Source organism: Maylandia zebra, linkage group LG5 (genome assembly GCF_041146795.1).
Source record: "Maylandia zebra isolate NMK-2024a linkage group LG5, Mzebra_GT3a, whole genome shotgun sequence".
In the NCBI taxonomy this organism is placed as follows: domain Eukaryota; kingdom Metazoa; phylum Chordata; class Actinopteri; order Cichliformes; family Cichlidae; genus Maylandia; species Maylandia zebra.
This window is the reverse complement of record NC_135171.1, coordinates 33,459,011-33,487,006: the sequence shown is the minus strand read 5'-3', so window position 1 is coordinate 33,487,006 and position 27,996 is coordinate 33,459,011. Positions and strand designations below refer to the sequence as shown.

Below are 27,996 nucleotides of genomic sequence, written 5' to 3'. Positions count from 1 at the left end.
TCCTACAGGAAGTTGAAAATCAATAAAATCACATTATCAATATGTTATTTGTCATGCACTTCTAAATGTCAAATGGTGCCTAGCATTTAAATGGTTTCAGGAAAAAATCGTTTCGAAGGTTAAACTCCTACCTGAGAACGGTCGAAGCTAAAGAGGTCTAAAGTGGACCTTGTGCCTGTCACGCTGTGATCCTTCTCTCCTGATGTAGTCAGGGTGTTTGTGTTCTTATACTGGCAGACAGGTAAGATCTGTTTTGCATGGTCCATTGACTTCTCTTCCCTCAGCCTCCAATTACTTGAGATCAATTCAGATGACTGCTTCTGTACCTGTATTGGGTTTCAGACAGGATAAGACAGTGGAAGCTGTGTGTGTCCTCGTACAAAGAGCTTACCAGTGGATGAGAGATATGACATTAATGAAAGCACAATATCTATCAGTCCCATGTTTATTGTCAAAAAAAAGAGATTACAATCATTCCTCCATGTCACTGTTTCACTGAGTAGAGAGAATTAAATCAATTTTCTAATTACTGAACCTATATGCAGATCTCTGTGTAAAACCCTCCACAATACTTTTGCATTTTTCATATCTTCAATCTTTTTTTAAAGCCACTGCAAATCAGAAACCCTCCCTGTGTTGGTTAGACGCATATCAACACCACAGTGTCCTCCAGTGGAGGAAGAGGAAACAAAGGACATTCGACTCACTCTTCATGGTAGATCGCCTGCAATTTTCATTTGGAGCGTGATCCGATTTATGATTTATGATTGTGTAATTCATCCACAGCAATAAAAACTCTTAATAGAATTTAACCTAAACTGTGAGGATGCTGTAAGGACAATATGATTTAACATCGGGGAACTGCTAGAGAACATTAAGCTTAATTCCTGTAACACAAGACACGTCCTACTTTGAAAATTATAGAGTACTTGAAATATTGTGGCCACATTCAGGAAACCCTGATTAAATATTTATTCTGAACACTATGAATATAATGTATGTGTTGGCACTAATGGTGGTTTGATACAATTTCTCCTTGAAAATTCTTGTTCTGTTTTGTTAATTGAAATACTTTTTCTCTGTCATTGAAAACCAACTGGGTAAAACTGAACATGCAAATGTACAAAATATTTAGATTTGTTAATTACAGTTTAATTTTTTCATATTTCTTGTTTTCCAGGATTTTCATCTAGTCTAGTATGTTCCCCTCTATATTTATATGTTGACGTTTTTAATGAGTCTGGATATGTATCATTTAGTGCGGACGTTCTGTGCTTCTCTGTGTTAGTCCAGCTTTTATGAAAATAGGAATTAAATTAAAAGCCAGTCATGTTATGTTTTTGATTGAACATTACATGAAAATCAGCTATGTTTATGTATAATAAAAAAAAATCTAATGTGAGCTCCCGAAGAATTTAGAGTGAATGAGTTTTAGATGATGAAGACAAATGAAATGTAAAATGCTGGGAGGTCAGCTGTCCCCATCTCCTTGTGAGGCTGTTAAGTCAAAATCTTCTGAAAGTGCATTTTTCTTTCTATTGGAAAGATTAAAAGGTGCAGTGAGAAATACAACGAATAACCCCTCTGCCAGTTCAGAGATTTTGCCCTCATCAGCACACACAAAGGAACAAAAGAGTGTAAAGTGATATTTCTCTTAACTAAACTGAGCTGAACATCTAAGAATGGACCTGATTTTTTTAAAATGCATTAACATAAACCGCAATGGGTTTTATCAATTTCACATGACGATACGCGAGGCTCTGCAAGGGTCTGTTTGTGTCCTAGTAACATAAATTTCATCATTACAGAGTATGCATGATATTTGCATGCCATCCAGATTGTTCCAATTGTGTGGGCTTTTCTAGAAGCCACTACACAACTGTGCACTTGAGCTGAAAGCATTTTTTACACATATAGAATATGTATGTACAGCATGGACAATAATAAATCTCTGCTGCCTGCAGCTTCAAGGGAATATAATATTATATAACAAGAATCGTTTTTTGACACACACACTCATATTCACCTGTTGTTCTGACAAACAACAAAATTATAATAGGAGAATAGGAGCAATGCTAAAAACAGATTACATCAGCGAGAACATATCTCCTGTCAAGAGAAAAAAAGAAATCTTTAACTCGCAATGAAGCATACTGTTGCAATCCCCTGAGAAGGACATGCTTGAACTTGCCATTTTAATTAGCTCTCAGAACATTTAAACATGTTACAAAAACACACAGGGAAGCAAATAACACATCTAGTGATTATCTATTCCAAGGCTCCCCCCCGATCCCACCTCCACCCCCAGGGAAAAGCAGGCTTCTCAAACAACACCGTTTTAGCACAAAAATAAACTTGTGCAGCTGACCAGGTTAGAGTCCTTATAAAGACACATTTGCCATTTACAGGTTAGCTGGTTAGAAAACGGGGATACTTATAACAAACTTCCGTTGTCGGTGCTAAATGAATAATGTCTAGTTGTCCCTATGCCCCCAATTAGTGCAGACATGCATTGTTATATGGCTAATTGTTTTGCTTCTCTGTGTCTTTAACATGCTCCCAGGACATGATGGAGAAAAGGAGCGCACGCTGAAGCACCAGCTGTGCGTGTAAAGGCCTCTTGATGGCTCATTCAAAGCATCATCAGGCTGCTTTTGCGTAAACAGTAACCACTCACGGCTGTCTCCACGTGGTCAATCAACCGTATTTCTTAAAACTCTGCAGGGAAATAGCTTTATGATATTTCAAAGTGCAGGAAAATAACACTTAAGAATTTACATAAGGAACTGATTTTCCCAGACTGCAACCAACAACTAAAATCTCTTGACCTTCTCTTGAATCTTTGAAAGAAAGCAAATTTCCACGTTCCAAAGTTGTGCCCGTTGAAATGACTCTTCGGCATTCTTAACATTATTTCAAAGTAACCTTATAATTTCCTAAGGGATTAATAAAGTATTCTAACTCTGATTAATATGATCGTAAGTTAAAACTCAGATTGAGCTAGAAAATAATCCGCATACAAAATTCTGCCATCACTACTATTATTATGTTTTTGGGCAGTATTTTTAAAAAGGATATTTTTACCCCATTACACTGAGAACATGTTAATCATGGATCTGTTATAAGCCATGTAGTGGTCAATACAGCAAGCCAAAAAAGTGTATCAACATCCATGGGGACGCTGTCTCCTTTGTGGGTCTTGTCCTCTGAGACCATGAGTCATATTTAGTTTGTTGCACTAATATCTTGGCCGATCCTTAGGGGCATCTAGGATTATATATTGAACTTACAAAGGCTCTCCAACATTTAAAGCACTAAATACTTTACTTTTTCTCTTCAACTTCAGGTGAGCATCATTTTCACTACAGGTGACACAATTGGTGTTATCTGGTTTTTATCAAAACTCGTGTAGCCATCTTGAAAGATTAAGGTTATGTGTATAGTATTTATCACAGTTTTGGTTTTCTGCTTTGTTAATCACGACAGCTGCAGGTCTTGGTGGCATGAATCTGTGTGTGACCATCAAAGGTGTCTCCTTCCTCTTGCAAACAGGTATGGGCGTTTTAGGAAACACTGTGGTACTTTTAGCGTACACCCATATCGTTTGCACTGGATCGAAGCTCCTTCCTGTGGACATGATCCTGTGCCACCTGGCCTTTACCAACCTGTTGCTGCTGCTGACCCGCTGTGTCCCCCCGTCAATGACGGTGTTCGGGCTGAAGGCCCTATTGAATGATCCGGGCTGTAAGGTGGTGATCTATGCTTACCGCATTGGCCGGGCTTTGTCAGTCTGCATCACGTGCATGCTAAGTGTGTTTCAGGCAGTGACCATCACCCCTACTGGGCCTTACTTGTCCAGGCTGAAGCCTTCACTTCCATCCCTGGTTATTCCCACCTTTGCAGGGCTGTGGCTCTTCAATATGGCCATATGCATAGCAGCTCCATTATTCTCCATGGCTCCACGAAATGACACTGTCCCTGCCTTTACCCTAAACCTGGGCTTCTGCCATGTAGACTTCAGAGACAACTTGTCCTATGTGATTAACGGGGTGGCTGTCTCTGGGAGGGATTTTGCATTTGTTGCCCTGATGGTGGGCTCCAGCTGTTACATCCTGCTGCTGCTCCACCGCCACAGCCACCAAATGAAAGGGATTCATCGCTCTCAGGGTGGAGGGGCAGAGACCAGAGCAGCCAAAACAGTGCTAACCCTGGTAGTTCTCTATGTGGTCTTCTTTGGGATTGATAATGTGATCTGGATCTACATGCTGACGGTGGCAAAAGTGTCACCGGTGGTGGCTGATATGAGGGTGTTTTTCTCTTCATGTTATGCCTCTCTCAGCCCCTACTTTATCATTTCCTCAAACAAAAAGGTCAAAGCAAAGATCGTGTGCACAGCTGAGCATGAGCAGCCATCAGCGGACACTCAAGATTCGAATGACAAATGACTCTGTCTCTATCTTAACAGCCTGCTGATTCACCTGCTAGACAGCAGAGTTGTTCTATCAGACCTTATCATTTTCAGGATACTCTTATTTAGCTATTATTTAAACAGTAGAACTAAAGAGTAGTGTTGTACAGCTGTATGTATTCTTAATATTTTCATCTGAATTCTAATTAAATGTTAATTACAATCACATGTACCTGTAATATAGTTTGTGCTAATTGAGAGAGAACATTCTTTTTAGTCATATATGCCAGAAATCCCCTCTTCCTTCTCGCCTCCTTATCCTCATCATTGGATTGATACAAAAGAAATTAAAAGTTGAGCTAGAAGCATTTTTACACAGAAAAATTCTTTCAGGAATTTTTAATGAGTCTACTCACTAAAACCAGGAATACTGAGATTTGCAACATGTCTTGGAAATTTTTTAAAAGGTTTCTTGTAGAGCTTAGATGATTAAGAAGTTAAATAAATATTTAAAAATAATTCAGAGGGACCCTTTTTGCATTTAAGTACGGCTATGGTATTATATAAGGGACAAGCTTAAACGTGAGCGTGATTGATACTACCGTTCCTACAGCAGCTGCGCTGTCAGTGGCCGAAATGTTATGGAGGTATTGGGTATTCTGTTTCCACGGATTAGCCTTTCAGGTAGCACTTGCCCTCTGAAGATGTATGCGTTTCATCACTGAAGTACGTATACTGACATATATGTAGCATAGTTTTTGTCTATAATTTTAGTTCATGCTTATTACTTAATGTTGACAATTGCATACGTCTTTGAAAGGGGTTTCTCTTTTGAATAACCTGAAATGGCCACCTGATAGACAAACCTCAGGGAGTAATGGGATCCAACTTAAGAAAAACAACAAACCCAGGAAAAGGGAAGCGGAAGAATGGGCTAAAAAGTGTAAAATAGCTTAAATAAACAAGTAGACGTATGTGTGAAAGCAGAAGAGCTGCTAAAATGTAGTATTTTCAGAAATTATCCGCGTCGAAACTTACCGGAAGAGGTAAAGTAAGCTGTAATCGGCGCTAGTAGTTAGCTCAGTTGCACAAAAAGACGCTGCAGCGTGCAGCGACCCGAAACTGATGACAAGAAAGTGTTAACGAGCAGTTTGTAATGATCAGAAAGGGTTTCTTCCAGTTTGTGCCAAAGCTACCGTGCTGTTTAATTCCAGGTAAAAAATAATTTCAGATAATTACTTTGGCTACTTTTAGCTAACCCTTAGCGCACCTGTGTATACACAGGTGCTTGTTTCACACCAAAACGCGTTCATTTTATCTCTGCTTTCCCTTGCGGGCCTCTCGTTTAAGTTCTGCTTTTTCCAAGCTTCAGCATTGTGTCCGTGCACCATATCTGATTAGGGAACACATCTGGATTTCTCCACACTCCTCCTCTCTTTACCGTGAAATGACCTGATCCGAGTTGACCGGTTCCCCTGTCTAATAACAATGGCAACAATAGCCTGGTACCAAGAAAAGGTAAGCGCAACACATCCAGTACAGTTAGTGTCATTTAGGAAAGTCTTAGAAACTCATCACTTGTTACAAACCTATACTATATACTTTACTAGTAAAGTCTAGTAATATAACGTAAGATATGTAATGAGCCTTGTTTGTGGTTCTTTACTTACTTGTTTACTACTTAGTACATTAAAAACTCTGCTAAACCTAATTACTGTTACTATTAATCTGATTTATTTTGAAGTGGCTGTTATTACAATTGTAATAATTTAATTCATAGTCATTCAATCTTGAATCCATATGCTCTGATTTACATCCTTACATCTCACAATTTATTAAATCATTTCCTTTACCTCTTTGTTCCCTTACTCCTTAGAAAAATTGATTTAAATAAAAACAAAAGTGTGGTTATATCACACAAGCTTTCCATAGATTTAACTGGACATGGTTTTGTTTGATCATTTAGTTGTTATTATCACCTCTTGTGTTTTCTTTGAATTAAGATAATTAGAAGAATTATATTTTGTTATAGATCGGGGCATATGATCAACAAATCTGGGAGAAATCTCTTGAGAAAGCCGATCTAAATGTAAGATACTCATTTTTCTCTTTAATGGAATAAATGTTTGTGTATTTTTAGTGCATTTGACCTCTAAGTTGAGTAAGAAGCCCTTACTATTTATATAGGGTTTGGACAGCAAACCAAAGAAGACGGGGCACATCAAGCCAGACCTTATTGATGTTGATTTAGTAAGAGGTGAGTGTGAATAAGGAGCATTAATTGTTTTGAAATGTATTTGAGACATTTCTCCAGGTTTCTTGTCAAGCAGATAAACTATGCAATGTATATATGTATGTGCAGTGCTTTATCTGGCTCTGTTTAATCTCTTCTTTACTTTAACCTTGCTCCATCACTTAGTAAATGTAGTTTTAACAGACCACCCCTTTCATCCCATCAGGATCTACATTTAGCAAAGCCAAACCAGAGAGTCCATGGACAGCGCTGACTCGAAAGGGTCTGGTCAGAGTGCTGCTGTTCCCGTTCTTCTTCCAGTGGTGGATCCAGGTGACCTCCATGTCCATCTCCTCATGTATCCTCATGCTCTACATTATGCAAGGTTAGCTCACCACCACTCATCTTGCAACTATAGCCTTAAAACAAGACTGACCTCAACTCAAACATCAGTGTAGACATTCAACCTAGACCAGGTTCCATGCATCAGAACAGTTTTTAATTTACTGGATAAATAACTTTGTATCTGCTTAGAGAAGAGTTTCAGTGAAGAATAGAAAACTCTTCTTTAACAGCATAAGTCAGCATTCGTGTGCTGGAAGAGCTAACCAAACCGAATGGCTGAATGCGTCTTTGTGTTTATTTCTTTAATCAAAATACACAGAATCAGAAAAAACGTTAATAATTTCCCAAGGGCAAATTGCTTTATGTCAATTACTGAAATATGTGTTAGTTGCAGATCTATGCAAGAATAGACTATTTTGTTATATTTTATAACTTTTTAATATATTATTTGATTTAGTTTAGTTAGTTACTGATCTCACTGTCTTGGAACAACCGTGACCAACTGTGGGATTCAAGTATTCCGATTCTGCTTCTAATACTGATAATAGAAACACATGATAGCTCTGGTTTAAATGTTGTGGAGCCTTACCGTCACACAGCAGCTGCCACATGACACATAAAAACTCTTCAGTTGTGCCATTTGGATTGTCGCCCCCTTGGCCAACAGTTCAAAATCTGGGCTGCAGAAATGCACTAACAACCGCCAAAAAAGCAGCATGCCCTCTCTCACAACCACTCACTGATTAATTCCAGTCCACCTTAACTCCCTGAAAGCAATTGGTGGAAACATCAGGAGTATTTTACTGTGACCGTGTCTTCAAATTGTTGCCTGCAAGCACCCAGACACATGCACACTCCTTTCCAAATAAGTTTGATTTTGTTGGTTTTGTTTAGGTTGTTTGATTACGTATTTTTAATTGAAGAAAGTACACAGGTCTCGATATGCTCTGTTTGTGGTTCATGAAGTTAGATCTATTGCTGCAGGCTCAATTCGCCAGCTATTCAACACAGCTTACATTCATTTATATGCAACACTAAACTTGTTACCCATCACACCTGAGGAGCACAGAAGAGACCTCATTAGTAAGCATGAATTCTGTTATAATGTCTCCCCTAAGAGACTGTTTTGTTTGCTGTTGCAAAATGTTTTGCTCCCCTCAGTGGCAGCGGTGCTGCTGTACTTCGAGGTCCCTAGGGCGACTGCCAGCGAGGTGTTTGGACCCATGTGTCTGATGCTGCTGCTGGGTACCGTGCACTGCCAGATTGTGTCGACTGAGTCCAGCCGGTGGCCCTCAGGCAGTCCAGCTGCCAGCAATACCACCAGCCCCACGCGCAGAAGGAGGTAGTTTCCTCATTGTTAGGCGCTGCACGCATTTAGTGGTTAGACTAACACAGAAACACACTCACACTCCTTGTGGCTCATGCATAAAGTTCCATGTTAAACATGCAGATAGACCCGAAACACTACTCCTAAACATGCACCTGTACCATGAAGTCAAGTCCCTCAGAGGTTGTCACGTGAGATTTGCCTTATCATTGTTAACTTATTTAATGTTACATAACTATTATGAACAACATCTCCATATAAAAAAACTGTAATATTCAGTATGACTTCTCATGACACTGATCATTTGCTACATTTTCTTTCATTTGCTTTTGAGAGAGTTACTGTATTAACTGCTTTTCTTCGTATTTCATGTACAATATGTGATGTGGCTCTCACATCCCAGGTTATGCTGTACATGAAAACAGATCTCACATGAAAATCCCTTTTGTTGTGCATGTTAAATATAAACTAATTATAATGTCATTATTTAATATACTAATGTAAATAATAAAAATGTCAAAAGACGGTAATTACCATCATTTACCTTTGACTTGTCTTTTGACTTTCTCTCCTTTAGGCCAAGAAAGAACAGAGGGTTGAAGAAATCTGAAGAAAAGAACAACAGTGGGGAGGCGGAGCTGCTGGGCTGCTGGCAGTTTGAAGAAAACCAGCATTTATACAGGAAAGAGGAGAGAATGGTACAGTTTCTCATCTCTACTCGATCTTTAGAGTCAAAAAATGTCAGTCAGATGTGGTGGATAGGTTATGGATGGATGGATAAGTGCCAAACTAGTTTGAAATTTCCCTTAAAAAGTATTTTTAATTGCTGTGTCTAAATGACTGAACTGTAAATATGGTCTGCTTGCTTGATATAGATTTACCATCCTGTTAATGCTTTTAGGTGTAAGTCTACCTCCTCTCGCCTTGTGCTGTTGTAAGAATTTATTCATATAAATAATACATGCATATATATAGTAGTCAGTGTTTGTAAAATTCATGTGCATGCTTTAAAAAAAAATATGTATATATATGTATATATATGTATATGTATATATATATATTTGTGATGATGTTTTACAGAACAAAGGAAAGTCAGGATTTAGGGATTCTGATGAGCTCTCCAGTGAGGAAGAGGAAGGAATACAACCGCTGGAAGTAACACAAATACCATTTCACAGTGAAAGAAACACCACTACAGCTCCTGCATCACTACCGTCTATTCGGAAAAGAAACCAAAAGTCTGACCCCGTAATTACACCGAGGCCTCAGGTAAACTTCACTGTATACCATCAAAGTTGCTTAATGGATTTTTAATGTACAGCAAGCTTCTGGGGAATTTAAGAAGCACATACATTAATAAAGCCTGATGTGGAAGATGCAAATTACAATTCTAGGCTTTGCTTCAGAGATGGCACTGAATTAGCAGTTTATTTAATAGTAATTTGTCTAGTTTTGTTTTAGAGATTTGATGTGAAGTAACTTCAATGTCGCATACAGAACACTGCCTCTGGTTTAATTTGCTCAGGACGGGAGTGAAGCCTTTATCAAGGTGAAGCCCCGTGAGGTGGAGCGTCTCAGGCCGAGCGTGGGCTCTCGTCCTGCCTCCGACACCGATGACACAATGTGGGAGGAGCTTCTCCAAGGCCCTCCCTCCACAGGGAGCAGTGATAGTGACGATAGTGGGAGGTGCAACGCCAGCATGAGCCTCCCACAAAACGACACTCTGACAAGCGATGACGAGGATGAAAGCCTACAACAAGCAATCACTGGAGTAAATGCAAACACATCTTAAATACTACACATTATTCTGGACATTGTGACTACATATGTTGTTTTATAAAATTATGAGCAGTCTCAAAAGTCTTGGAAGTTTTGACATGTGGTTAAGCTTCAACTTCAAAGGCCTGTTGCCGATTAGATTACACACTAAACATGCATGAATTGTGAACAGGATGTTGTCTGTGGTGTTTCGTTTCAGAACCAGCTGTCTTGGCTGCAGGCGTGTCACCCATCCAAGGATCGTGTCAGTGCCATCATTTGGGAGCAGGGCGAGTGTAAGAAAGCAGAAATGTCAGTACTGGAGATCAGTGGGATCATCCTCACACGGGTACACACCTTCCTCTTTATATTATTAACAGCCAGTCCAGCATAATGCACATTTGTAAGCAAACAATTTCCTAATAATTACAGTTATGGTCAGATCTTTAGTGGCGAAATACCACCTTGAAATAATTTCAAATTCTACCGGATAGAGCAAAAAATAAAGTGCCAGGCAAAAATTAAGAGCCAAATTTTACCTCATTACCGTGCCAGAATTTGTTATTCTGACTCTTTTGAACATCTAGCTGTCAAATGTGGCAAACTGACAAACACAGATAATGGAAGAAATATTCAAAGTCTGAGGTAAATGTGTAAAATATGTTGTCAAGAGAGTCCAAGAAAGACTGTAGCTTTCATTGCATAAAAATATTCCAGCACATGTCTCTGGTCTTAAACACCTCCCTTCTTGTGTTTGTTATTACCAGGTGAAGTTAGTAGAGCAGGGAATGGGCTATCTCGTTCTTGGCGGGCTCATCACTGTCACTCTGGCACTGCTGCCCTTTGCCTTCCGCTTGGCTCAGCGGCTGGACATGCCGGGCCTCAGCTCCCTGCCTCTGTCAGAGCTGATAGAAATAGCAGTGGGGCCGTTAAATACACAAGCTCATGCCTTTTTCTTCATCACGACAGTGCAAAGAATCTGCCTCACGGGGCTGTTCTTCTTCATGATGTGCGTGGCTGAGAGAACATACAAACAGGTGAATGGTGATTCAGGAAATGCACATCACAAAAATGTACTGTCCCGGGTTCTCAAAATGTGCAAGTTTTTTAGGTTTTTTGTTGTTTGTTTGTGTTTTTTTTTTACTGTTGACTGGACAAATTGTTTATGCTTAGTGTCTCTTAATTGTTTGAGCCATTCTGTCTCTCTGCTACCTTGTCATCATTTATATATATAAGTTGTGTTTTTACTAGAAGATGTTTTCAGTGCTGCATCCTAAATGTGATCAGTTTTAGCTCTGCTGCAGTGCATCACAGTATTTTTTTTATGTCTGCCCAACAGAGACTTTTATTTGCCAAGTTCTTTAGCCACCTAACTTCAGCTCGCAAAGCCAAGAAATCTGAGATTCCCCATTTCAGGCTGAAGAAAGTTCAGAATATAAAGATGTGGTTGTCGCTTCGATCTTTTCTCCGGGTTTGTATTTTCCTGCCAAAACACTCCCAATCTGAATTTATTTCAACATTTTGCTCGGTGTAGACTTGTCTTTTTAACCGTGCGTCATTGATTTGTTTGTGCTTCGCAGAGACGAGGTCCGCAGCGCTCCGTTGACGTCATTGTCTCCACTATTTTTCTTTTAGCACTTTCCATTTCATTCATCATTTGTGCTCAGGTCAGTCATATGGGAGAACATTGATTTGATCATTTTGTGCAAATACTGCGATTCTAGCACGGAGATCAAATAGCAAGGAGACTGCCTCAAAACATGCAACCATTTAATCATATTACCCTACTGAAGATAAGCCATGAAGCTAAGATGGAAAGTAGTTTATATGCTCTGTTAGGTGCAAAGAAATCCAATTTTCACAACAAAGCCGGGGTCAATAAATGTAAGCAGTGTTGCTTTCTTTTTTCAGCTTCTGCAAAGCCACAAGACATTCCTAGAGTCTCTAATGAACTGGGAGCTCATGGTGTGGTGCGCCTCTCTCGTCCTCTTTCTGTTAAGGCTCGCCACGCTGGGTTCAGAGACCAACTCCAAGTATAGTAACTCTTCTGTGCTGCTCACTGAGCAGGTAAAGCTCCCCCCCAGGCTGGAAAAGACACAAGATTCCAGGCTATTTCTCTGGCTGATTAGTCCATTGATTTAATGTAGGTTTAAATACATTATTTGGCCTTCACTGTAACATTAACACGGTGTAAAACTGTTTTTGTTTCCAGATCAATTTGTATCTCAGGATGGAGAAAAAGCCCAATAAGAAAGAAGAACTCAGTATTGTGAATAATGTTTTGAAGCTAGCTACAAAACTAATGAAGGTAAGCCCAAATTTTCACTGAAACTAAATGCAGTTCCCAGTCAAGGTTGTTATGCAGTCCGTGTAGAGAATGCAATTATAATATTATAACTTTGCAGTGAGCTGGGGATTTTTCTGTCTTTTTCTTTTTTCTTTCCTCAGTCCCTGTCATGTCTCTGTTGGTACTCTCTAACATCCATCAGCTTAATCACTCTTTCTTCCTCACTACTGATCTCCTTGGGACAGCCGTAATAACTTTGTGCTGAAGGATATACTATAAATTTGATTGTATTGCAATATGTAATTGTTATATTTCTCATGAAGGCCAAGTGGAGTCCCCTTTGTCAGTGGTTTTTCATCCTTAATAAATTCTGGCTTTGATCATTTTTAGCCTCAGGGTATGGGTACCCATGTCATAAATCTTAGATAACATTTTCTTCCTCCTTACATCTTCCAGGAGCTCGATACTCCTTTCAGACTGCTGGGTCTCACAGTGAACCCTCTGATCTATAACATCACCAAAGTTGTCATTCTCTCTGCTGTGTCTGCCGTAGTCAGTGACCTGCTTGGCTTCAACATCAGAGTGAGTAAAGTTATAATGAAAAATGTTGAAATTTGCCTAAAAAGACGAGAAAAATAGATGATTTAAGATGCACATCCTTGATCACTCTGGGCTCCATGTTTTGTTTTGTTTTTATCTCTCAAGAAAAAAAATAAAACTTTATCAGTACAACCTGGTTGTTGTTGCTCTAATTTGAGCCATTTAAATAGTGTCTGTGTTTAAAATTGAATATATTGACTACAACTATAAATATTTGCTATAATAAATCACCAGAGGAGCAACTAAAAGTACAGGCTGTACATTTAGTTCTAGTACAGCTGCATGTTGCCCTCTAGCTGTTGGAGCTGTTAGTAGCCTACAGAGTTGACCTGGAAACCTTGCTTTGGTTGAAGCCATCTGGCAGACAAGCTGGAAATGTGCATTTTGAGATTTCAAAATATTTAGCATGTGAATGATAAGAGGAAAAACATGAAGTAAAGCTGCACAGTGACAAACTCCCATGAGTAGCTTAACCACGTGAGAAATATATATTTATGTGGTTGCTTGAAGACAGCAGTATTAACAAATCTTTACTACACTTAATACTTACTTGATTAGTATGTAGCTAGAGCATATGATGTGCAAAAACTGCTGTAAATTCCTGTTTATATGTGAATTACGCAATTGAGAAACCTTATGTTAATGTGTTCTCTTTACAACTGTAGAAAAGTGTGACATTGTCTTTATGCAATGCAATTCCAAGCTAAACAAAGCTATTATCCTCACGTGTCTGGCTCTATTCTTAATGCAGAAACATGATACATACAGAGTAAATAGGGCTTCTTTGAAAACAGAATAAAAGGTTTCTGGCACAATAAGAGTCTAAAGAGGCCGAAGCTCTAGCAACACTTGTAGTAAAGTCACCAACTTGACCAACTCGTTTCAGTCTGTGGCCTTCATCAGGGTCATGAAGATTTGTATACTGCATACAGCACTTTAAATGACATATGTGTTAGCATGAGTCCAGTATACTTATCCACCATTCCACTTAATTTTGTGATTACGTAGAAAAAGAATGTTACAAAAATTTAAACAGCCAGTCATCTACAAAGAGTATATGTATCCACCAATGAGGCAGCAGCAAGGGCGGGCTGGGGTAAATATGGAGTTTCCCAAAGTATTGAACTGGTAGTTAAGTTTAACCAGCATGTGAAGAGTCTACTTCAGTTTTGCTAGCTATAGATTATAATCATTGCTGAGGTCAGGCCTGTGCCCACCAATAACAACATTAAACATCCTACACACCCTCATTTCCTGCCACAATTTTTACAACTCCTTGTATACATGGTTAAATGAGCTGGTGCAAAATACAAGCACTCATTTGAGGGAACACATCACTCCAGTCCTGGCAGAATGACACTGGCGTCTCTTTCATTCAGATTTATTGATTGCTTTTAAAATACTACATGGTTTGGCTCCACTTTAAATCTCACAAGTCTTAACTCCTTATTTTGCATGTGCTGGCTACTGGTTCCACAGTCCATGATTGAGACAATTGGAGACTGTTATTTTAAATGTCTTTTAAATGCTTTCTCTTCACATCTGTTTTTAAATGGATTATTTTGCACAGTAAGATGATTAACCTTTTCTTTTTAATTGTTTTGTTTCGTCTCTGCTTAATTTCCAGCTGTGGAAAATCAAGCCTTAAAGGTGAAAACTACAAACCACTAACAGTCAGACACTGGAGACTGCAGACATCTTCTTATCGCCGAAAAGTGTGCAAAGCTACTGACACTAAACTCTGTTATCGGTGCCTTCCAACTGAGCTTCATCAGTCCTTCACAAGCCTGAGATGCTCTGAAAGTCTCTCACACGCCACAGCGCTGGCTGCTCAGCTGACCTGGCATCACATTTTCCATCAGCGTTGCCACAAACTCAGTGCCTCACCTCTGACTTCTGAATGTTCTCTAAATGGTTAAAAATAGCAGCAAGCTGAGGTCTGAGCTCTTTCCAGGCTCCTGTGACAGATTTACACATGTTTCTTGTACATATATGTGGGCATGTGAATGATCAGATAATGTGTAAAGGTTGCTTAGTCTTATTCACTGTTATTTCTTTTAAATATAGTAAGGGAACACTGTGATTCTGGGTTGGTTTTATTTATTTAGCAATTGTTATGTTAAACCATTGTCTTTTGACCACTATCTGCATTTTATAATGAGGTATGTAATGCTGAATAAAATAACTATGCAAAGAAGCTAGTTGTGCTTATTGTAAAAAAATAAATAAATCTTTGCTTTATGGTGAAAAAATAAAAGGATTTTCACCCTTCAGTCTTTGTGTAGCGCTTTTTCTTTTCTTGCTCTTGCGCCTGATCCTCTGCAGAGCCCTTGTGGTTAGGGGGTGTGTGCTTTGGCGTAGGCTGACGTTACGGTAGAGGAACGTCGACACGCACCTCCAGCTTGGAACTATACCAGCCGGCTGAGGAGGCATTTCAGCACCAAGGACAGGCCGACCAGACTGGCTCCTCCAACCGAACCGGCGCACGCAAACTCTGTGTCCGGTAGATCACGAGATCCCCGGTCCTGCGGTGCATGACTGCGTCTTTCAGAGGCGGTCCCGAAAGCAGGTCTCTTCGTATTTACCTCCTTACCAGGTAAAACACTGACTCTTGTATGTTCGTCTTGTGTGGATTGTGGTATAAATTATGTTAGAGTGAACTCGGTCACCCCAGCGAGTGAGAGAGCAAACCACCGCATGATTCGCTCATGTGCGGCTTTGTAAATATAGTGCTTTTAAGCCAAGTATTTTTCCTGTGCACAGATGATGTGGCAGTACTTCTCGTCTTCATTCACAGCTCCCCTGCTGCTTGCTCTGCAGTCGATGTTGCCGGGGATACATTAAGCCATAAGACATCGATAGGAAAACCTTGCATACAAAGCTCTGGTTCTCTTCTGTCTGAGGCTAATCCTTTGCATGCATGTTGCAGACCAACTTGGACTATGTCCCTCTGAGGGAGAGAGAGAGCTGATCTGAATTGCGCTTAAAGAAGATTCCAATATGTCAAGCACTCAGAGAGACAATGGCTCTGCAAACTCCACAGAAGCCAAGAAAACAGACCCCAGAGTCAATGAGAAAAAATGCTGTAAGTAAACGCCAATTAGATTTTAGTAGGTTTTAATTCATGCATCGCTGCTTATAGAGTGTGCAGGTGCACTTGTAATATAAAACCTTGTCTTGTTGCTCTGACCAAATCACAATCACCTCAGTGAGAGGAAAGCTGCTTCGTTTAGTCTCCAACCTACATGGGAATGAATTTCTCTGGATTGGCAAAAAAAGGAAAAAGAATATAAATCATGACCAGTGATAAAAATACTTTGAAACCTTCAGTGGTTTCTGCTATTCTTAAGAAAATTACTTCTCTCTCCCAGGATGTTTCTCCTTCTAATTTCTTCAGATGACACCTCTGAACCCACTCCATAGATATTTGTGCCCAAAGAGACTTTTTATTTTTTGTGTATACACATGACCTAGTTATATAAGACTGGCTGTTCAGGAGTGTGTGCAGCACTGGCATGCCTGTTTAAAACATGTTTTTCTCTATTGTAATGCTGGTTATGAGTCAGATATGATTTGCATTTAACTTTGACATTCAGTTCTTTGCATCTCTTTCCTGCACAGCATGGGCTTCTTACATGACAAACTCTCCAACGGTGATCGTGATGATCGGATTGCCCGCTAGAGGAAAGACCTACATCTCCAAGAAACTCACACGTTACCTCAATTGGATAGGAGTCCCAACCAAAGGTAGAACATAACATTTCTTTCTCATTATGTTTCAGTTAATGCCATCTGCAAATTTAAAAAATTTCATAGTGTGTTTTATTGAACTTTCATATGCTTTCAATCCTTCTTTGTATTTCTTTTTACTTCTTTGTAGAAGTTAAACCAGGATAGTTAATTAGTTAATGTGGGAAAGCAACTCTAAAGATCATGAAAAACAGCATCAGTGTTATCTCTTCTCCAGCACTTAGGCATGCATTATATATGTCACAAAAACAAGTAGCAGTGACATTAGAATGAAAGCAAAATGTTTAAATGCAAAAGCTGAATTTTTAAACCTCCCCCCACTGACATTGTGTGTGCATAATAAATATTTAAATGTAACTATTCTAAAATGATCCCACAAAGAGAAGCTAAATTTAGCCACTTAAATTCTTGTGGTTTTAGTTGTTCACTAGAACAAAAGTATATCCAAGTGTATCCAAAATGAGAGGCGACAGCACAGCCAGGGCAGATTTATAACGTCCTTTGTTCATTTTTCAGTGTTTAACTTGGGCGTATACCGCAGAGAGGCTGTCAGAGCTTATAAGTCCTATGATTTCTTCCGCCACGACAATGAAGAAGCCATGAAAATAAGGAAGTAAGGTTCACTTTTACACGTGTGCCCACAATACGTTTTTACAATGTACATTGCATTTTATCTAGCACTAAGAAAACTGTCATATCCTCACTGGCTGTGTCACATTTCTTGCATTCAACCTTAGTCGGTTTCATATTTTGCAGATTTCCCTGCTGCATCAGTGACTAAGCTGTTTTTTTTGGCCGGCAGTCAGTATTCAGCCACAGTCAGCCTAAACTGATATACACATACACACAAGCAGCAAAGTGTGCCCTACAAATGGTTGTGATTAGTGACTGTAAATCAGTGTTTCAACAGAAAGATTAACAAAGAACAAAACAAAAGGCCTCTTTTCCTCCTGGTCTAATCTGGTAGTAGTGATTGAAATGGGCTGTGTTATGCATGGCTATCATGAAAATGTGACGGGCTCTTGACAGCATCCTAGTGCTGACTTTGACCTAGATATTAAACAAGCTGCCGCTGTCACTCTGAAGCTGACACAAGCCCTCTGTGGACCTGCATGGATATCCAGCCTGAGTTTTTGTGTTTGTTATTATAAAGTATCAGCAAGACCAGTTTAAAGGAATAGTTCCACGTGACATCTACCTTTTTCTTATGAGTTAACTAAAAACTGGAGCTCAGCTGTGTGGTGTATTGGCAACTTTAGAAATAAAGTTTTAAAATACTGATTTGTACTTGAGACTTCTCCTTTTGTATAAAGAGTTATCCATTGGCAGTAATCACAGGTTTGTACACCTTTTGTATTCAAGCTGTTAATTAATCTGGAGAAATTTCACCCCATGCTTCCTGAATTTCCTCCCACGAGTTAGATAAATGTTTGCACTGCACAATCAACCTGTTCCCACAACAGCTCAAAAGAGTTAAGATCCTTTGACTGTTCTGGCCACTCTATTACACGCAGATTGCCAGCTCACTGCTTCTTTTAGGAATAGCTTTTCCATAGTTTGGAGCTCTGGGTCATTGTCCTGCTGTAAAAAAGAAGCTCACTCCAATCAAGTAGCAATCAGAAGAATTGCTTTTATTGTTTAAGTTGCCTGTCTGCCAATAGAAAGTCTCCCATTGTAGCAACCAAAGCACCTCAAAACCTTTGCACTGTTCAATTAAGGAAATGTGAGTAATTTTTTCTGTCAACCCTCTGCGTTCCCTCTGGGAATAGCCTGTTTTTTAATCAAACAAAGAAACCTCTCTGAAATTTCTGTTTTTGGTACCATTTTTTTTTCTTGCCATTCATCCATCAGTTTCTTAACTGCTTATCCAATTCTCTGCTGGATACCAGTCTGTCACTTTGCTAATACGGAAAGATAGACAACCGTTCAGGCTCACATCCGAACCTAAAATCAATCTACAATCACAGAGTAACCTAAGATGCATGTCTTTGGACTGTGGGAGGAAGTTGGAGCACCCTGAGGAAAGGCCAGTTTAATGTTTTGGATTTCAACACAGGACCTTCTTGCTGTGAGGATTTAGATATAAAACTTTTTTTCTGCTGATAATTTAGCCTTAACCAGTGAACCTTATGAATATGTGCTGTTTAAATACTTCATTAAAATGTTATCCTCCTGATTCATGCTAATTGTAATTTGCATTATAATTTCATGTTATTTTACCTATTGTTATTATTAATATTAGTATTATTATTTAGATTATTATTATAATTATATATATATATATATTGCAGTATAGTGTTTAAAGCTACCACCAGCAGTCCCTTAGCTTCAACTCTTAAGGTGACAAGACTAGAAGCTCTGGCTAAATGACAAACATTTTGATTTAACACTCAACAAGAACACCAACAAATGTATTTTTAAAATCATTTATGGTAATCAATGCTGTTTTGTTTTGTGCCTTCCAACATTCCTCCCTCCAAATAGATAAAATACACCTCCAAATTGTATTGTTTGAGGAAAGACACATTGCAGCTGATTTTTTATTTTTTTTTGTCAGCCTTCAAGCAGAACAAATTAAACTCTATATGCCTGCATTTTATTGGAGGAGAAATCTACCACTGTGTACCACATAACTCTTGCACATGATAATTGAACTGGGTCAGTGACTAAACCCTACTGCCGACAGATGGGAAACATTTTTTTGTGATTTTAAAAATGTGTGTTTTTCATGTCTTGTAATTGTTGGGGTTTTCAGTTTACCATTGTATTTGATGCACAGAAGAAAGCTGTAATCCAAAACTTGGGTGGGGGGGGGGCTACAAAGAATCTTTTTTTCATGAAATCTACAATGTATTACTGTAACATTTTCAGATTTCTGACACTGACACTAGAATGTGAACTTTGATGATGGTGGATTTCAGTAAATCTGGTTTTTATAGTTGGCTGCTGCTATGTTTGCTTTCTCTGCTGCAGGCAGTGTGCTCTGGTAGCGCTGCAAGATGTGAAGGCGTACTTGACAGAGGAGGGAGGTCAGATTGCTGTGAGTGTCTCAGTCTTTATGTGCATGCTTCTCTATTGACATGGCGTCTCGATGTTGGCTCGTTTCCTTTAAATACCCAGAACAGAAAAACATCTGGCATTGGGATAGTCTTAATCCTACGCTGTCCTACAAACATTTCACAGAGAGCAAACAAATATTGTCTTTGTTTTTGCCCTTTTTTTTTCAGGTTTTTGATGCAACAAACACAACAAGAGAACGACGAGACCTTATTCAAGATTTTGTGAAGGAGAATGCTTTTAAGGTGAAATTATTTGCTATTTTTACACATTTATATCCCAGTGGGGACTTTTAAAATGTATTGTGCAGATTGGAGTTATTACTTGAAGCCATGGAAAAGTCTTTACATTTATCACATTTATTTTGCTGAACAGCGCGATCGCCATGGGGGGAAACAGCATTATTGAACTGACCTTTATTTCCCAAGATCCTGTTGAATCACCATCTTTAATTAATCCTTGTGGGTTTCTGTTCAGTATACGTGCTATCATCAATCAGAGGTTACATGAGCTCAATTTATACATTACACAAAGAGTTTCAATGCACAACCCCAATTTTGAAAAAGTCAAGTTAAATTAAAAACTGAATTGCAAAACATATCAAGCATTTAAACATTTATTATTTCACAGAAAATATGAGCTCATTTTGAATTTGATGGGAGCAACACATTTATTAAAAAGTAAGAAACAGCTAGAAGAGTAAAAGAAAAGAGGCTAATGAACTACAAAAAAACAATATCTACAAATTTTGTAAAAATTTCAGAATAATTTTAATAAAATCACCTTTCAAACATTTAGCATATTTATTATTAGATGTCAAAAATTCACAGAATTTAAACTGTGAGGCTTTCAAACTTCACAGGTGCTGTTAACTGAATAGATAACATTTGGGAAAATAAAGCTATCCAGGATCGCTCTCCCTCTCTTCTCTGTAGATTTGAAGCTACCAGTTCTACCAGTCTGTGTTTAAGACTGGAAAAAGTCAAACTCAGTGAGCTAAATTTGCCTTTCTGCATGTGGAAAGCTCACTAATTCATAATCTATGTGTCGTGTTTTTTGTTGATGCTAATTACGCTGTATTTGTGTAAGTTCTTGTCTAAGTTCATGGCAATGTAAAATTTGTTGTTATAAAACAATTGATTGTCAGTTTCAGGAATGTTTAGCGTACGTTGACTCTGAGTTTCCATCTTTCTGACAGGTGTTCTTTGTGGAGTCGGTGTGTGATGACCCCGAAGTCATTGCTGCTAATATCCTGGTATGATCTCACCTAAATGAATTTAACCTTTGACTGTGACTTTGTCTGGGTCAAACTCCATTACCTATTAATATTCACACCATCTGCAGCGTTATGTAAGAACTGAACTGGATACTAATATTGTTTGAATGTGTTAACCATAATAGGAAGTGAAGGTTTCGAGTCCAGACTACCCTGAGAGACACAGAGAGAGAGTTATGGATGACTTCCTGAAGCGGATTGAGTGCTACAAGGTCACTTACCAACCTTTAGATCCTGATGACTATGACAAGTATGAACTGCTTTTCATTATTTGAATCTTTACCATTTATTGTTCCTCCAAAGTATTCTTATTAATCCAAACAGTAAAGTTATTATATTGGCAGAATTAGACCTTGTAAATTAGTAAATAAACACTAGATGGCGACAGTAAATCACTGGTGTGTTGCATTGGCATTTGCAGGGACCTTTCTTTTATCAAGGTTATAAACGTGGGCCAGCGTTTTCTGGTGAACCGGGTGCAGGACTACATCCAGAGCAAGATCGTCTACTACCTCATGAACATCCATGTGCACTCTCACTCCATCTACCTGTGTCGACACGGAGAGAGCAAACACAATGTTGAAGGACGCATCGGAGGAGATTCTGAACTTTCCCCTCGTGGGAAACAGGTAGGATTTTTGCACGTTCACTCTGTTAATGCTCATTTAATGAACTGTTGAGCCAGTTTCTGAAGAGAAGATAGCTACTGGGATAAGATGTTCTTAAACTGCAATATCATGCACTCCAGAATTGTGACCTTTATTGGATTTAATCCTCTCAATTTCCTATTTTCTTCACTCTCACTGGTGAATATCTGTCTAATAAAGCAAGAAATGCCCTTAATGAGGGATAAATTGAAGCCTCTCCCTTTCTCTCACATCCCAGTTCGCCCACGCTCTGCGTGGTTTCATTGATGAACACAAGCTGTCAGATTTGAAGGTGTGGACGAGCCAACTGAGAAGGACGATCCAGACAGCGGAAGAGCTTGGCGTGCCTTATGAACAGTGGAAAATCCTCAATGAGATTGATGCTGTCAGTACCCTCCACAGCTATAGCAATTTTTACAGCTAGACCTCTGGTTTGTAATAATGGAAACTTTATGCTGTTATTTCCAAGACACTTATAAAATATGTTTGCATAGAGGTAAGAGTCAAAGACAAACGAAATTTTCAGCCCCTTTGATCACATTTAATGTCAAAGCAGCATCCGGAGGAGAATAAAAAGGGTTATAACACTTTGAAAAGATCTAGGTCACATGAAATAAGTCATTATTTATTCACAGTATGAAATCAAAGGATTAAATGATGACTGTTTTCTGAGGATGAAATCGGTCTCCATTTTTCACTAACCTTCAAGATCACCTTATGTTTCCTGGGCTTTATTATATTTGAAACTGGCTTAGCTCTTTGGAGACATTTATATATTTTATCAAGGGAAATTATCCAGTTATGTTTTTTTTAGATTTCAAATTGTGCTGAAACATTTCTTTTCATCGTGGGCTGTGACGTGAGGATAAATGATTTGTTTTCCTTTTCCAGGGTGTTTGTGAGGAGATGACCTACGAGATGATCCAGGAGACATTCCCAGAGGAGTTTGCATTGAGGGATCAAGACAAATATCATTATCGCTACCCAGGAGGAGAGGTAACCTGAACTACTACTCACAATAAAGCGTCTGATCAGCAGCCACAGCGGCAGTAGTTTTATTCTGCTTTGTTATTCAGCTTTCTTTCTCTACCAGTGTTGTTCAAGCTGTGAAGGTTAATTTCCTTTCAAGTGTTAGCAATTGAGCCCAGAATGATCTTTTGTTGCTCATTAGTCCTACCAAGATCTGGTTCAGCGCTTGGAGCCGGTTATTATGGAATTAGAGAGACAAGGCAATGTGCTGGTCATCTGCCATCAGGCTGTGATGCGCTGTCTCCTGGCTTACTTCTTGGACAAGGGTGCAGGTGAGATAAAAACAAACATACACACATGCTACAGACAACACAAGCAGACAATGATGAACCCGTATGCTATTTATTTCATTTCACAGAGGATCTTCCATACATGAAATGTCCACTGCACACAATTCTCAAGCTCACCCCTGTTGCATACGGTAAGTCTTTACCTGATGATCGCTACACTGTAACAACATAAGGCAACGTGAGAAGATAATGTAAATGTATTGTCTATTATCTTGTAGGTTGTAAAGTGGAAATGTTTTATCTGAATGTGGAGGCAGTAAACACGCACCGAGACCGGCCTCTTGTAAGTTGCTCTGAAATGAGCGGAAAAGAAAATCACATAGCTGCACAAGTAGGCGAACATCACTGTTCCATTGAATGTTTAAAGTTGATCATTTGTAAAATATGCATATTGTTTACTCGCACTAAATTGGTCACTGAATCTCAGCATATAATTTTAAGATGCGCTGTTGTTTGTTGTGTCTGTTCATTTGGCACAATCACACCTTACCCCCTGTATATATTAGGCTTTGCTTCCTTGCCTCCTTTCCTTATATCCTTGTCTTGTAACCACTTTTACCTTTAGCCTTAATTCCTCAGCTTGGCTTGCTCTATGAGCCTGTGAATGTTAAGTGATATTTTACCTTGAAGGAAGACATTGCTGAGCATGCTTATTTTTGCTTGGATGATCTCATCTTTGTCATTACTCTACTGTCTGTCCTCATATTAAGATTATGAATTTTCTGTGAAGGCAGTTTTATCTGACTTGTTTAGGTCCAGTGTTGTCATGGTTTTGGTTGAAGCAGGTGGGGTTTTTGTCCTGTGCAATCAGGGCTGTGCTTTTGCTGTTGACTGATGTTTTGTGGGTGGAAGCAGTTCCTTACCTTTTGCTTTGGATCAGTTTGGCGAGTGCAGCATTTTTTTTATTAATTTTTTGGGCTGTTCCTCGTCAGGTGCCCCCTGGTGTTGTTTTTTTAAAGATCTTTTTCGTTTAACACCTGCAGTATCTCATTTTCTACCAGGGTAAAATCCCGAAGGACTCTACTCTCATACATCGCCGGAATAGTTACACTCCCCTGTCCAGTCATGACCAGGTCAAGCGGCCCAGGCTCTACAGCGCAGGCAACCAGCCCTGGCTACCGCTTGCCCCCACCCCATCCGCTTTGATGCCAGAGGAACGGCAAAGCCAAGTTAGTGAGATAGTTAAAGGATCCCCCTCTAAATCACACCGTCTTTCCGTAATTGGTCCCGCCACAGTTGTAATCATGTGTTTGGCATTTTCTCACCTCAGTTTTGGATCCTCTTGATAATTTTGGTGTCTGTGTTGCAATCAGCATACATGACATCCACCTCCACCATCTATCTTTTCCTCTCAGGGCATGTTTTGGGTCTTGAATGGATTGCTCCTTTCTTCAAATGTTGTTTCTGTCATATGTTTGTGCTGCATGACGTCTGCCTCACCGCCAGGCTGCTGACAGCTTGAATATGCAGAACAGCATGTCTACTCTTTACTAAGGAAAGCTCCTTGTGGAGTTAAGAAAAAGACACACAAACATCAGAGAGACAGACGCACATTCTAATCATCTCATAACTGTTAAAAAACCCAAAGTGATGATTCAGTTTGATTAAAACCCCAAAATAATCTGTGAAATGTCAGCTTTCTGCTAAAAAATATAATTTATTCCCCCAAATACATTAACCACTTCAGTTTAAAAATGTTAACATTTTAAAATGCATATTCATATTTGTATGTGTTGTGTACTTGTTGGCCTTGCGTTGTGGGTGTAGTGCTTCAGTCCCTCTCCACATTTCTATCTGTCTTTCTCTCTCTCCCTTCCTTCTCTTGCTCCAACCCCGTCTTTACAGACTCGGATAGGAGGCAGCTGTCTGTAAGTATTTTTGGAAACTTGTTGTCAACCTTTGATTGCCGTATTTCAACTCATTTCATTGTAACCCATATTGGTATATGTTGCCGCAGTGGTCTATTCTTTGTGGTTATCAGTCTTTGGGTTCTCTAATCTTCCATTACCTTTGCACAGTGAAAGTTGATATCAGCTTTGTTTCATCACAGCGACCTTATCAGAAACACTTTGTCATATACTGATTCTTTGGTATTTTAATAGATGCAGTCAATTTTATTAAAACTAATGAGAGACGACTATTCAACATGTATTATATCATGAAAATCCAGTGGTGTTTGTTGAGTATATAAGATTATACTTTAGAAACGCACTATATAATTAAACCTTAATTAGATATTGATAAAATACTAATGGAGCTGTCTCAAAACACAACTTCTGGACTATGTCGCTGTTAGTGGCTTGTTAGTTGAGAATGTGCTGCTGCAGAAAACTGACTTGTGAATGTCACTGAGGGTTTTTTCTCTTTTCGTTTCTTGAAGGAGTCCCTGTGCGAAGGAAGCGACTTTGACAGCTCAGAAGAAACTAGTGGCTGTGTCCGCTTCTGAGTGAAGATCACATCTTCTTTCCTCTTTTACTCTTGCCACAGTGTGGACAACTTCTGAATCCAGTCACGAGTCAATCGAGTGTTTCTTTTGAAAAGCGGGCCGCTTCTGCATGAGGTAACATAGTTCTAGTTATCTCAAGGTCTCCATCTCGTCTCTGCATGCCGAGGCTTTGAACAGGAAGCCTTATCATTGGTGTCATAAATACTTCTGCATGCGCACATAAAGAAACCAGTAAACGCACACAACATACTATATCACAGGAATGACAAAAAACTCAATATAAATCCTGCAATGCCTTACTGAACTTTAGATATACTGATAGAATTAGATCCTCCATATGTCACTGAATGTAATAGGAATAAGTTATCCATTGGAATGATGGAAATTAATTTACACAGTTAGATTTAGAAAAAATAGATTCTGTTATATTTTCTATGCATATCAAACACTAATATGCTATAAATAAACAATCTATAGTTGGGAATCTTGTCAAATTTGTTCCTAAGCCATAATTTATGTCTTAATTTGACAGAATGTGCTAGTTATGGTCTCTAGAAAATAAAAGTCGTTTATTTAGATCTGCCTGTTCTGAAAGCAGTGAAAATACACTAAATTGCTGGATTTACCAGCACTATATACCAGCAGTAGGTACCTTATCTGTTAAGCAGGTGTTCACATTCAATCACTACAACACTAACACTACAACCTAAATGTTTCTTTGTGTTTTTTTTTCATCATACCGATATATTCTGTAGAAGGATTTTATGTAGTAAAACTAAACAGCCAAACTTTAAGCTGTCTCCCTATTTGTGTTCATGTCATTATACCGGCTGTGAATGTGTTTTATTTGTTTTATGCAAATGTATTTTGTTCCTGGAGCAAATTTTTTAGATTTTATATGATAGATCAAAGTTTTAGTTTATGATTCTGTAATGTTTGTTGTTAAATTGTTGTCCTGCTCAAAGCTGCCTACTGTGCCTTTTAAGCAGACATTAAAAGTACATTTTGAAGTGGCTTGCATTTTGCTTTTTTTATTGATGCTTTGAAAAAGGGAAAGAATTAAACATTAAACTTTGCAGCTTATGTCGTTTTTCAGGAGACGTTATTCAAGTTTCTCCCAAGATGTGTCTTATGTTTTTTTATGATCGTGTTTAATATAAATTATTTATACATATTAGGCCTAAGATGCATCCAGGATATCAATTGCAAAGGCTGATTTTAGCCTCACAGTACAATCTTTTTGTTTCTTTTTTTTTGTGTGTGTATATACTGTGTACATACTTTAGCTACCCTGGTTTCTAAATTCTTATATCTAATATCTACAGTACTGTACAAAAGTCCTGAGCCACCCGAGAGTTTATTTTTATTTTGTAATAAACTCTGGGGCGACTCAGATTTGTGTTTAAAGTGGTCTTGAGCAGTCATTCTCCAGGTTTTCTGAGGGTCCTTCAAAGCTTTTCTTTGGACACTGGCTGATTTTTTACTCCTTTTCAGTCCAGTCTTCTTCTTTTTTTTTAACCTAGCCATTTTTTGTCAACCTTCTTTTCTCATATATTATTATATAATTTATACATGAAAAAAAGAAACATAAATCAAGGGATGAAACACTGTTGTGTGTACACATATTAGGTTTATCAAAGAAAACATGTATGTTTAGGCACTTTGTTAGTAGCAGCGGGTAATAAAAACATAATTTGTTCTCATTTCTTTAGCTGAAGTTACAAAAGTTGTTAGTTTCACACGCACAAAGCAGTATTTTTGCACCAACAAGCTGAATCCCAGAACGCAATTAGCTAAAAAAAAAAGTTGCATATCTCAGCACTGAGAAAACTGGACAAGTAGAGGAGAAAAGAAGAAGTGGCAGGCTCACAAAAATATCTGGAGTAAATGAACAGTACCTGAAAGATAGGTCATTAAGAAATTGGAGGTGGGTGTCCAGCAATGGTTTGACACAAGACCTGAAAGGTGTATCTGTCCCTTCACTTGATGCATCTACTGTTTGCTGAAGCCTCATCAGAAATGGTCTCAGTGGTAGCTGTCAAGATGCCAACATGAAAAAAGGGTGAGGTATTTGAAATTGCACTAAAACCAGCATCCATAGAAAAGCTTTAGAATGTCCTTTAACCAAGGCTGGACTGGGACAAAAAATCGGCCCGGGCATTTTGACTAGAGACCGGCCCACCAGGATAAATGTGACGTCATTCAGGGATAAAACCGCAAAGGATTCTGGGAACTTGTGGCAAGAGGTACTAGCGCACGCAGGCTTTCAATTGAACTCAGTTACACAGCGATAAAAAGAAACCCAAAAAATGGCAAGAAGCTGTTGTATTATTAACTGCAATAACCGGTCGCATGACAGCCACGGGAAGCCGACGGGTAAAGAGATCTTTTTTTTTTATCGGATTACTTCGTTGAAGAGAAATTTTTTAAGCCATGTTTCCGAAGTAAGAGCCTACGGATGGCCTGGATATACCAAATATAACGTCTCAGAACACTCCAGCTCACAGGTTAGTCTGCTCCAAGCATTCCCACAAAGGTCAGAG

General features: G+C 38.8%; 3 protein-coding genes across 12 annotated transcripts; all 3 read left to right on the top strand.

The window, feature by feature from the left end:
- Positions 1 to 3,503: 3,503 nt before the first annotated feature.
- ora1 (olfactory receptor class A related 1) lies at positions 3,504 to 4,445 on the top strand. The gene has a single exon (XM_004547486.1). The coding sequence runs from the start codon at positions 3,504 to 3,506 to the stop codon at positions 4,443 to 4,445; it is 942 nt and encodes a 313-aa protein (XP_004547543.1).
- Positions 4,446 to 5,109: 664 nt separating this feature from the next.
- Positions 5,110 to 15,231, top strand: phtf1 (putative homeodomain transcription factor 1). Of its 5 annotated transcripts, none has more exons than XM_004547485.4 (17): positions 5,110 to 5,134; positions 5,810 to 5,926; positions 6,441 to 6,497; positions 6,596 to 6,665; positions 6,868 to 7,026; positions 8,148 to 8,328; positions 8,891 to 9,011; positions 9,394 to 9,582; positions 9,839 to 10,084; positions 10,292 to 10,420; positions 10,839 to 11,108; positions 11,411 to 11,542; positions 11,652 to 11,738; positions 11,983 to 12,138; positions 12,284 to 12,379; positions 12,815 to 12,940; positions 14,586 to 15,231. In XM_004547485.4, the coding sequence occupies exons 2-17, from the start codon at positions 5,897 to 5,899 to the stop codon at positions 14,604 to 14,606; spliced, it is 2,070 nt and encodes a 689-aa protein (XP_004547542.3). In that variant the 5' UTR covers positions 5,110 to 5,134; positions 5,810 to 5,896; the 3' UTR covers positions 14,607 to 15,231. The 5 variants fall into 5 exon arrangements, with proteins under 5 accessions (XP_004547542.3, XP_004547541.3, XP_004547539.3 ...); XM_004547484.3 differs by lacking the exon at positions 5,110 to 5,134 and adding an exon at positions 5,301 to 5,622; XM_004547482.3 differs by lacking the exon at positions 5,110 to 5,134 and adding an exon at positions 5,301 to 5,622 and having other exon boundaries at positions 5,775 to 5,926.
- A 122-nt stretch (positions 15,232 to 15,353) lies between these two features.
- On the top strand, positions 15,354 to 26,473 carry pfkfb2b (6-phosphofructo-2-kinase/fructose-2,6-biphosphatase 2b). Of its 6 annotated transcripts, XM_004547478.6 has the most exons (17): positions 15,354 to 15,554; positions 15,888 to 16,043; positions 16,580 to 16,705; positions 17,225 to 17,321; positions 19,682 to 19,748; positions 19,936 to 20,010; positions 20,964 to 21,020; positions 21,167 to 21,291; positions 21,463 to 21,670; positions 21,927 to 22,073; positions 22,580 to 22,684; positions 22,860 to 22,989; positions 23,076 to 23,138; positions 23,226 to 23,290; positions 24,009 to 24,176; positions 24,853 to 24,875; positions 25,388 to 26,473. In XM_004547478.6, exons 2-17 carry the CDS (start codon positions 15,959 to 15,961, stop codon positions 25,455 to 25,457), a joined length of 1,611 nt encoding a protein of 536 aa, XP_004547535.2. In that variant the 5' UTR covers positions 15,354 to 15,554; positions 15,888 to 15,958; the 3' UTR covers positions 25,458 to 26,473. The 6 variants fall into 6 exon arrangements, 5 of the variants coding, with proteins under 5 accessions (XP_004547535.2, XP_076740360.1, XP_004547537.2 ...); XR_191089.6 differs by having other exon boundaries at positions 24,009 to 24,875; XM_004547480.5 differs by lacking the exon at positions 24,009 to 24,176 and having other exon boundaries at positions 15,355 to 15,554.
- The last annotated feature ends 1,523 nt before the right edge of the window (positions 26,474 to 27,996 follow it).